General features: G+C 33.2%; 1 protein-coding gene across 1 annotated transcript; it reads left to right on the top strand.

Moving 5' to 3' along the window:
• Nucleotides 1-6,991: 6,991 nt before the first annotated feature.
• Nucleotides 6,992-9,981, top strand: LOTGIDRAFT_236927 (hypothetical protein; the record flags this gene model as incomplete). The annotated part of the gene is made up of 2 exons (XM_009068480.1): nucleotides 6,992-9,287; nucleotides 9,854-9,981. The coding sequence occupies exons 1-2, from the start codon at nucleotides 7,619-7,621 to the stop codon at nucleotides 9,979-9,981; spliced, it is 1,797 nt and encodes a 598-aa protein (XP_009066728.1). The 5' UTR covers nucleotides 6,992-7,618.
• Nucleotides 9,982-11,720: the final 1,739 nt, after the last annotated feature.

The following is an 11,720-nucleotide window of genomic DNA, read 5'->3' as shown; positions in this document are numbered from 1 at the left end:
CGTCACATTTGGATAATTGAAATTTGATGTAAACTGGAAATTACAGGTAAATGTTCTGCTATGTTTAATATTGTTTTTGATTACATCTAGTCAACTGATTTTGTAATTTGATGGTGTTTTGACTTTCATTGTTAAGGATTATGAACTTCTGGGTTGACTACAACTATGAGTCTCCTGATCCTATAGGTTGGCTGTTTGCTGTCCTTCAAATGGTATCATTTCACAGTGGGTTAGAGTGTTAGATCTTAACATGACCTCATTTGCATGGTTACTTTAAGCAAATGGTTCAATTCTTGATCTGTGTGAGATAGTCTGATGACCTTGAATAAGTCATCTTGACTCATAATTCCAGTCGACCCAGCTATAAATGAAAGATCAAGGTTTCGCAAAGGACCAGCTGGTAGGAAGGATCCTTAACTGTGAACTTAAGTTGCTATCCTTGTAAAATATAGTTGTTTCTTTCTTTCCTATGTGTTTATCCTATGTTAATACAAGATAACATAATGATTGGAACAACATAACATAATTGATGCCTAATACAGGAGAGGCATCAGGTGTTCTTGAAAGTAGATAAGAGTTACATTTGTAAACTTGGCATATTGACATCTCAAGCGGTAATTACCGTCAGGTGATAAGAAGGTAAAGTGTAATTACCTATGTTAATTGATAGATAGATAAGATATTAGCCATTTTCTTCTTACAGGTAATGTAAGACAAATTGAACTTAAAATAAGTTTTAATAAGATTTTCTATTTTCTGTTGATTTGTTGTATTTCTATGTTATGAAATTTTGATTCTGGAGGCGAATTCAAAATAACAGCTCATAATTGTATATGACAAGATGATAATGCTACATGACACCAGTCAGATTTATGGTAAGACCACAGATCTCATAAGTTCGATTCTCTTTTGGTTCCTTTAAATATATAATGCAAGTATTATATCAACTAATGATTATTGTACCATATTGACTTATGCTGGAAGCAGACGGTAACTTGTCACCTACCAACCAACCTGCAACTAATGATTAATGCAGAAGTACTTTGATCCATCATTGATTTGATAGAGACACTTTATCACTAATGTTGAGATATAGGGCTGAACACTGTAAAGTTTCTTACACATATTGTAATCGCAAAAAAGAAAAGACTAATGTGGCAGATGATCACAGTTTCCCTCATTGCATACCACACAGCATTGATATAAGGTACTGAATGTAGGATATAAACTTTATAACATGCTGTACATTTTATTGTGAAGGTATATTGTAATGAAGGTTTTAGTAAGAGGGCTATGTATTTTATATTGACAGTCTCTAAGTTATGGGAATATTACAGAAAATAAACAGACTGAATACAGATTTTATTGTCCCAGGTTATAATTTCTATATTGTTCACAAACCTTATATTCAGTTAATATAACAACTTTATACTGTATATTTTCACTGAAATATTACCTTGCTCATACAAATTTCATAAGTTTATTATCAGTTTTCCTTTCATTAGAAACTTGAAGCAGAGATTACATTATATTTTTATTACATCAGTCAGTATTCAGTGTTACTCAACAGTGAAATCAAAGCTGGTATTTTGTACAACTTGACCGAGAAAGGCTCTATTCAGAGTTTTTATTTGGTAAGATAGTGTTAGTTGATAAAATAAGAGAATAAGATAGTGTTATTATTGTAAAATTATAATTCTCACAAGTTTATATTACAATTTCTCAGGCTTGTGACTTTTGTATGTTTTGATATCTGGGTTTGGTATTATCTGGTTGGATTAGGCTTAACTGTATTGAAATATTTTTCTATGCTATAATTTTTTTATTTGATCACATAGATAAATTTAAAAGATTTTCTCACCACAAATGTGCAAAGAAGTTGAATTTTCTTTACTTACTAGCAGAGATTCTGAATTTAAGGCAGGGTTGTTGTTTATTCTGTATTAACCAGTCATTTCTGATTGGAACATCACATATGTGTGGTTTTCATGGGAAATGAGCTCAAGTTTTTATTTCTCACGTTTGACTTTTGATGTTCAGTTTTTAGTTTGAAGAATAAACCTTGATATTTGTTGTAACAAATTATCTATAATCATTAAAGATAGCTTTATTAAGTCATAAATATTTTATTGTATCTATTGTTTACCTTGATGGATATTCAGGTAGGAAATAAAGCAAGAGAGATGTAATGATTACCTGTCATAAACCTTGATAATCTATCATCTTATTCTACTTGATTATCAAGTATTTTTTTCTCATTATCCAGTACTTCATGTCAAGAGTTTTTCCAGAATGAAATATTTATAAAGTCATTAAGTATGATATATTGTCAACTCTAATTAAGGTTTGGTATTTTTTGTGTTTTTCTTTATATAAAATACATTAGTTTGTTTAGATTAATTAAAGGGAGGTGGCTGATATGGATTGTGAAGTTCAGAGAGTGTTTTCTTGCTACTCCCCAAGTGTTCCTACATGAACAGAGGTAATGAGGGATCAGACATCATACCTTACATAATTACATGTGGCTGTTTTCTGGATGATTTGTTGTTGATGAGAATATTTTTCTAGTTTACTTGTAGAAATCTGATTGGTTTCTTCTAGTGTGCTGATCAGGGATATCCAGATGATCAGGAATTTTTTTTCAGGGATCTCCAGATGATCATTGATCCCCAGATGATTAGGCATTTTTAGATAATCAGGGATTTCCAGATGATCAGAGGTCTATACATGATCAGGTATTTCCAACTGATCAGGGATCTCAAGTTGATCAGAGATCTCCATATAATCAGAGATGGATCTTTAACTGATCAGATAAATCCAGATGATCAGGTTCCTCCAGATAGTCAAGCATCTCCAAATGATCAGGTGTCTCCAAATGATCAGGTGTCTCCAAATGATCAGGAAATGATCCAGTGTTGTTTTAATGAGTGTGCACTTTTGAGCAGTCAATGGTATGTACTAAAGTAACAGACACCATTGGTTTTTGCACGCTAAATATGAAAGAACCAATGAGAACTAATCAAGGTGTTATTGCCGACTATGGTAGTTATATTTTAACGCCTAACCTGTACTATTGTCAGTGTTTAATCAGTTGATATATAACAACCGTGTGATTAAAAACCATGATATCAATATTTCACACCACCAATAACAACCTAATCAATACTATAATAGTCTTAGTTAATTGAATTCTGATATAAGAACTGTTTTTAATGGTCTTGGATTGATCGTGAATAGAATAATCTTGGGCAGAACATGATCAGTTGACTTTCCATTACAGTTAATAGAGAGATTATCCAGTAAAAACTTCTCCTGTTCAATAAGTTCTGTTACTAAGTCACTTATTGAGCTAAATTAGTGTGGCATTGAATCAGCAACTTTATAGAGGTGATATCAGGAATATATGAACTACAAAAGTATACATAACACTTTGGATTCTCAGTCAGACATGAGTGGCAAATAAACAAACTGGATTTTGGAATGTACTTTCACCTATATAACATGGTCTTCTGCATTTTTCATGTTTAAGTTTATCTACTATCATGTTCTACCTGCATTTACATTTAAGTGATAATGAAGCCTAAGAAAGTTCACAGTTATAAATATGTATGAACTAATGTGGTCAATATCTTATGCATATTTTATACCTCAAGATAAACTCACACATAGATTTTATTTGACACATTAGGTTCAATGATTTTTATTGATTACAGTCATGCTTTTGATGTTGTCTGGCTTGAATGACTTCATTTATTCTATTAAATGGTTCTGAATTTATGGCAGATTTGAGTTCAAATTATTTATGAAATGTTATATGAGAAATGTTTTGGTTTTTAGTATCATGTTAATTGAGAATATACGTACATTTTGAAATAAGCAAAATTTGAAAGTTGGCATGCACCTTTTGCAGAAATTTGTCAAAACAAGAAATTGTTATCATTTTTTAGGATATCTTTCTCAGTTCAATCTTCATTTGTCTAGTCATGTAAATAAAATGGATTTGTACTTGCTACTTTACTGCACCTGTTCAGGTTAATGAGGACATGCAAGGCTATGCAGTGTGCAATGAGGTCCTCAATCATGTACAGAAAGTACTAGTGTCATTCTTCTCTCATAACCAGCCAAGGTTTTCTCTCTGTATGATGAGAGTTCACAAGTTTGATGTCTGACATCTGGTCTATATCTCTTGACTTTGTTTATTTGACAGTTGTTTACTATTTGTTTATTGTTGTATTATAATTAAATGTAAACAAATTAACATGTTCATATACACCTCAGTAGTTAATGGCCAGTGTACTCTCAGGTAATATATTAAACATAATGAAACAATCAATATACAGCTGATTCACAGCTAGTAATAGCTCAGAAAGGGTGGGACAGGAGGGGAGCAGGCTCGGAATAAATTTTTTTGTTGAAATATGCATTTATTTCATTGTAAAAATGTCAAATAATACAACATAAAATGCAGAGTTTAAACCATTTATTTTCAAATTTTGTGTCCACTGAAAAGAATTTTGTGGTGATGGTACTGAGCTGAGATTGGGTTTGTCAACTCGGCATCCCTTTTAGAGAGTTCACATAGCTAATATGCATTGTTTATTTGGGAGATTTATTATCTTTGCTGATGGTTGTGTATACCAGCTTGATCCCAATGGAAAGCTACCATTTGCTCAAGAATACATCATAGTTTGAGTTCTAAGAATTTTGATACATAATGAGTTTTTAATGCTTTATTCAATTTTCTGAATTCTGGTGTTCTAGAAATAGCCAACACACTTTTCATCTACGTTGTGCAAGCCATTTATTGAACTTGTTGATCTGATAAAAGTAAAATATTTCTACCCCGAGGTAAAATACCAGTCCTATTGTAGATGTCAATATAATTATTGATGGTCAGGATAATAGGTCATATTTTAATTAATGGTCTGAATTTTTGTAAATCATATTTTGATGGTCAGTAGTTTGGACTGTTAGAAGATGTATGTAAGTAAGATTATATCTATTACCTATTACACAATGTTATATGGCAGAAGATAGAACTTGACTCTGAGCAGACTATCAAAGTAAAACCAATGCTTATGATGGTTATTTCTCAAGAAGTGCTAACTTGTTTTCTAAGATACAGTTCAGATATTTTGTTCAAATTATTTTTTGTGGGTTACTTGGCTCCAGACTTGATTTTAGTTTTTAAGAAAGAGTAACAATGTTCTGTATATGTATCAGAATTATTAAGTTATGTTTGACAATGTTAAGATATTCACACCACAACTGGTATAAATTATAACTATATTATAAGTGATTGTAATCGCTTTTTTTCAACAATTTTAAAGCTGCAGAATCTATCATTTTGTCCAAACCAGCATCATTAATTATGTGAACTCTCCAGAAGGGTTGACCAGTTGACAAACCTAGTTGCAGATTGGCATTTGGTATTTTGGAGAAAAGAAAAACGCAAAATGTGGTTCATTTACAATGAATTTCATGTTGATATTTTAGTTATCTTCTTTGCAAAATCTCCATATTGTAGTAGATAGTTAGCTTCTGCTCATCAACACCAATCATTTTGTTTAAAAGGGAATTTATTACGTTGAAAAATGTCAATATATTTGTTTGTCTGTAGGGCTGAAATATTGACAAGCTAATATATATATAAATATTGAAATGAATAATTGCCTTGTTTTGCTTCAATAAGTTTTTAGGTGAAATTATTTTCAACTGGCCTATATTCTATTTTAATTCAATTGTTATCCATGGATATTTTAAATAGTTTGTGCCAGTGGGGTTTGAAAATAAAAGTTTATTCTGCTTCAACATTAACGCACAGTGAATTAGATATTTCTTTTAAAATATTATTCAAGTTTTGTATTTTGTTAGTGGATTGATAGATTAAAGTAAAGAGTTTAAGACAGACTGGAGCCCTATCATAGAGCTGTTCATTGTTTAAGTTTTATTTTCAGAATATAAAAGATATTGATTTCCATTTAAAATTTCTGTTAGTTGAGCCTCTGAATGTGTATTTATTATTTACAGCTCTCAGTAAATTATTAATAATATGCAATAATTAATATCAAATTTCTAATTAACTTGTCCTAACTGAACCTTAGAGAGAATAAATCAATTTCAAATGTTTGAAGTTATTTAAGGTAAAAAACAGGAAGCCTGTTCTAATTAGAATCAGAAAGTTTGGATTTTAACCAAATACTGTAAATGTTGAAACAGAACAGTTGGTACTATTCTGCAGGGTTTTCTAAAGTTTTAAACTTATTGCTGCAGCGGTTTCTGAAAATAACTAGACTCAAGCAATACTTTGTAAGGATGCTGATTGTTACCAATTATTGCCAAACTGTTATTTTACGAGTTTTGTTTTGCAGTTTGTTTGGTTGGTAAAAGCTAATAAAAAACAGAACAAAAGTATTAATTTTTAACTAGAAATCTCTTGCAAAAGATGCCAATGTATTGTGGTGCATCATGAGTAGTGATAACTAAACAAATGAATAAGGTGGAATGTATGTGTGTATGTACCTATCTATAAGTTGAAATTGTTTAAGCTCTCTTTAAAAAAAGGTAAAGAAGTTTAACAAACAGCTGCATTATATCATCACCACGGTAACTAACAGACGTGAATCTATCTAACTTTTCACTAATCCTTCATTTTACTCTTTTCAGGTGGAGGCTTAACTCTTGGAATGCTGGGACTTTAACGTTCAAACAATTTCACAGACTTAAAACATACAGAAGACATGTGCTTGTTTAAAAAAGTCTTAGTTACCACGGAAACCTACATGCTGGATCAAAAGTGTGAAAATTTGTAACTAAGGAAATCTTCAGTGAATCGCTGCATCAAAAGATTTACAACAATTCAAAACGAAATACTTTTTACCTGAAGAATTTCTTCAAAGAAAGTGAAATTTTGATCAACAATTGTTTAACCGCGGAGTTCAAGTGCGAAACAAATTTGTAAAGTGATTGTTCATTGGTTAGAAGTGTCAACAAAACAGGTTTCTGATTGGAGAAAGTTTAAAACCAATATTTGTGTTTGCAGCAAGGTAAATAAACGTAACTATCTGTGGTGAAATGAGAAATTGTTAGTATTTGCCGTGTGATCTTCAGAAAATTGAATTTTAAACTATTAGTTGAAGAAGGTGAAACAGAAGAATACTAAATACAAGAAGATATTTGTGAGGAAAAAAGGATATTTCTTTAAAGGAATTGTTGTGTTTTAGATTCTTATACTGTTAACCAATTTTCGAAGCCGATTTGTTTTTAAAGGTCTAATTCTTGTGTTCCTTATATTTGTTTTAATTTGTTTTAAAAACAACTTCTGAACCAATTTTTTAAATTTTGTTTTTGAGTGATAATTTGAACATCGTGTTTTGTTTTGGATATATTTTAAGTTATTTCTGGATTATATCTATTTATTAGTGATCATTAATGGATTTTTTAATTGTCAATTTTGTGTTAGATCAAAAAGTGCTCAATACACAAAAGTAGTAGAAACTCATAAAAGTGCAGTGAAATATTTTAAGGATAAACATTTTGATGATTCAAATGGAATAATACGAAATGTGCCAATTTACGCAGTTTCATAACAGGAGAGTTATATCAAAGGGAAGTAACTATGATGACTCAAAACTCCCCAGAGCCACATCCGCTTACACGTTTGAATGTTACTCAGCATGATAAAATTTGGGAAAGAGAACAACCGCGTAATTTTTTTGGATTTAATACTAATGACATTGCCTTTTCTCCTCCATTAAAACATATAACTCCAGATACTGCCAAGGAATTGTGGGAAAATTTTGATCCATTGGACGCATTAGATTCTGGAAGTGAGTCTTCATGTGATACAATGATTATGATGAACACGGAAGAAGAACAGCGAAATGAACTCAGCATTCAACGCAGCAACCAATCATACGAACAACGCAAACAAATTGAACGTAATTACAAATACGGTCCTCACATATTACCCACTTTAGAAGAAGACGATACAGCTATTGACGAGGGCTACGGAACAGACAATCGCACTAACACATCAGCCTCATTTTCATCTCCACTGTCTTCCAGTTTATCATCACTTTCAACTTCAGAAAGTACATCCAGTAACGGCAGCTTACCACGTCAACAAACTACACAAATGTCAAAGACACCTCAAATTACCTCAAATGGGCGTGTAACTGTCAATAATCGTCCCATCATGCCAGTCAGAAAAGTTACACAAAATGTTGATCGTCAAGAGAACTCTCAGTCATTAGAAGAGCGACTTCGAGCTCTGACTACAATAGAGGAGGAAGACTCAAATCAATCCGATCAGGAAAAACCCAGCAGACCTCAAAACTTGCGTGGAAGTTTTCAAAAGCGTGATTTTCGACGATCAGGAGGTCAAAGTGCTAATAGAAGTGGTCCAATACAATACAATGGTACAGTCTCACAAAAGGACAAAGAGGGTGTTTTCAGAGCTGTGCCAGTACAAGTAGGTCAAGGTCAGGATCAGAAACTCCCAAATGAATATCATGGTAGTTCGGGCAATATGCCTACCTCACCTACGTCCCGTCAGGAATGGATTAATCGTGTGGAGAAAATGGGATATGTACCACATTCAGACGTTAAATATTATGACACTTTATGGAACGATAAAAATATACAAATGGGCATGTCAGATAAATGTAATGACACCAAACGCATCCCTGTGCTAAATGATGATGTAGAAAGTGACATGATAATGAAGCCTAAACAAAGTCACATGGTTTCTATGCCTGACTTGCGATTCGATCGGCAGCAACATCCACCTGTGATTTATTCTAATGACACTCCTGTGAAAATGCGTCAGAAAACTCCAGCGAGACGTGATCGTTATTCCTGGGACTGTAATAATAGTTCTCATCCAGAATTGACCAATCAAATTGCAAACATTGAATCATGTGACTCTCCACGGTTACAGGACCAATTACGAGCTATGTCAGAACTGTCACTTGGTATAAAAAAACCATTGTACGCATCTTCTGCAGACATATATAAACTCTTTCAAGGCCAAGGTCAAAATCAATACGGGTTACCTCAAGGCCGAAATTCTTCACATCGCCATAGTTTCCATACTGTGCCATCCTCACAATCTTGGATGCAGACAATACCTCAGTCGACAGAGGAAGTGAAAATGCGTCTGCGCTCTGGATCAGGATCTTCAAAAAGACCACCTCAAAAACCAATGCGTGTAAGTTACGACCAATCTTATGGACCTAGTAGTTCTGTGCGTGATATGCCATCTTTTGTACCTGATGGTAGAAATGGTATGAAGGCTTCATATCCATTGCCAGCCAAAAAAGACAGCAAACTGTCAACTTTGGTTTAAAACGAATAAGTATCAGACTGTGATGCAGACTGCATCTTGGATACTTCAGGATATCATATAACCAAGAAAAGGATTAGGCCTGTGATATTCTACTGAAAAAAAGATAAGGGCTTGTCAATTGATCATTTTTATCAAAATTAAATATAAAAAATGTCCATTAATATAGAGAACAATGGTGAGTTTAGGAGATGAAACGGATATGAATGGTCATAGTAATAGCCTTGACCATGGTGTATTGACCACATCATGATATGGGTTTTGAAAACTGTAATATTCTGTGCTTAAGGTCAGTAGGCAGCAAACTATAGTGTAGAGAGCGAATTGGTTCAAGGGAAGTAACTCTTGATTTTGTATCAATATTCAGACTACATTTAATGAATTGTGCTTGTAATTAATTTATTCTTTGTCCAAGTCTCTTCATCTTATCAATGGAATATTTTGTGTTAACTTTCTATTTATTGAGCCTAATAAATAAAGTAATTATTGTCCAATCTGTATCTTCAGAAAATAATATGGGCTTAGGACTGCCATATTTTTTGCAGATGCCTTTGCTTACCTACAGTGTACATTTTGATACCATCAAACAAATCTACTTCTTTTTAAGTGGAAGAATAAAATCACAAGCTCATTAATTTGTGCTTAAAACAGTACAATTTCCCTCATTGTACACAGCATTTTACTTCACTATTCTATTATATCAGTTTACAGACTGTACCTCCTTCCTTCCTAAAAGTAATCAAGAGAAGATTCTAAAGAATGCCCAAAAAATGTCTGTTGGTAATGACATTCTAAATAAAAGATACCAGACAAGCTTTAAATAACCATTATTTATTCGGTGATAACATGATTAAAATATGGAGTAGAAACAATAGGAATGATTCTCTAAATAGTTTAACAATGACCACATAGCAACAGTTTGCTCTACATCAATTCATAATAGAAGCATACCACCTGCCATTAAGCAAAAAGAATGATCAAATGACTTATAATATCTATTGCCATGATATTACCAAAAAGACATAATACACTAAGCACCCATGACCATAAAACAGTTTCTACATGACTCCTGAGGAATTATTTCTAAGTCAAGGGTTGGAAGGTTCAAATCTTGTAATATAGAAACATTTCCTTATGTTTTATCACAGGAATGTTTCCTTTAAACTTATCGTCATTGGACGAATGATGAGCAATAGGTGTCTTCTAGCTCACTGATATCTTACAATAGGCTAGTATAACAATATGTTAAATACAATTGCTGAAATAATTCCCTAAAATGCAAATGAATAATAAATTTATCACAAGAAATAACTGATAATATGGTCTAATATAGATACAATATACAATAATAAAGGTAAATTCTTATCTAAGGGCCACCATCAATACAGCGTTATTTTATGCTCACTTCTTTAGTAATATAACCATCCTGCCCTAATTCTGCGGGCACACGAACAGGTCTTTGTCGCTGATGCAAATCTTGAATAAAATCTCACATATTTGCCCTCGCTTCCACAACAAGATTATTACGTTGTAGATATTATTTCTAATATCAAACCAGTTTGATATTTGTCGCTGATTGTTTTATCGTCTGCAAGACAGAGCGTTATCATCCAATCAGATTCATTTTCCTTTTAATTGCATGTGTTTATTGACATTATAGAAAACTGCAGATGGTCGGTGAAACTCTTAACAAGCCTCTAGTCAGTGATAGAATTTGCAAACCAAGACTGTTTGTGTATCCACAGCATAAGTGTAGTTTAAAACTTTACACAATAATTAAGCAATGGAAATGTTTAAAAAGATACAATAAATATAAACTAGTGTCCAAAAGAAACGATACCAACTTATTTTCAAAATTGTTTTTTACTAAGTGAATTGTCTAATATGAAAACATGCCAATTCGTATTGCACATCCCAAACACAGCATAGTCGATAAAAATACCGGGAACACGTGATCACTTCCGGGGAAAAAATTTCGTGAAAGTGACATTTCCCTGTCTAGCATGTTCTGCACGTGCATAAAAACTGTATAAAACGGCTCACCAGACACGTTGATATCACAGCAACAAAAAGAACACAAGATATGCCACTTTTGACAGCCATCGACAGAGAGAGAGCCGTTGGAATGGTCCAACAAGGAGCGACACAAGTCGACGTCGCCAGAAGGTTGGGCTGCGCACGCATCACTATCACCAGGTTGATGCAGCGGTTACGTCAGACAGTTCAGACGTCAGACAGGCCCAGGAGTGGAAGACCACGAGTAACCACGCCCCATGAAGATCGGTTCATCCGGGTATTACACCTGAGGAACCGCACCGTAACAACGACGTCCACGGCGGCTACAGCACTGGGACACAGGATCAGTCGACAGACC

This window comes from Lottia gigantea (genome assembly GCF_000327385.1).
Source record: "Lottia gigantea unplaced genomic scaffold LOTGIsca_90, whole genome shotgun sequence".
Taxonomy (NCBI): Eukaryota; Metazoa; Mollusca; class Gastropoda; family Lottiidae; genus Lottia; species Lottia gigantea.
This window is presented reverse-complemented; position numbering and strand designations above follow the sequence as displayed.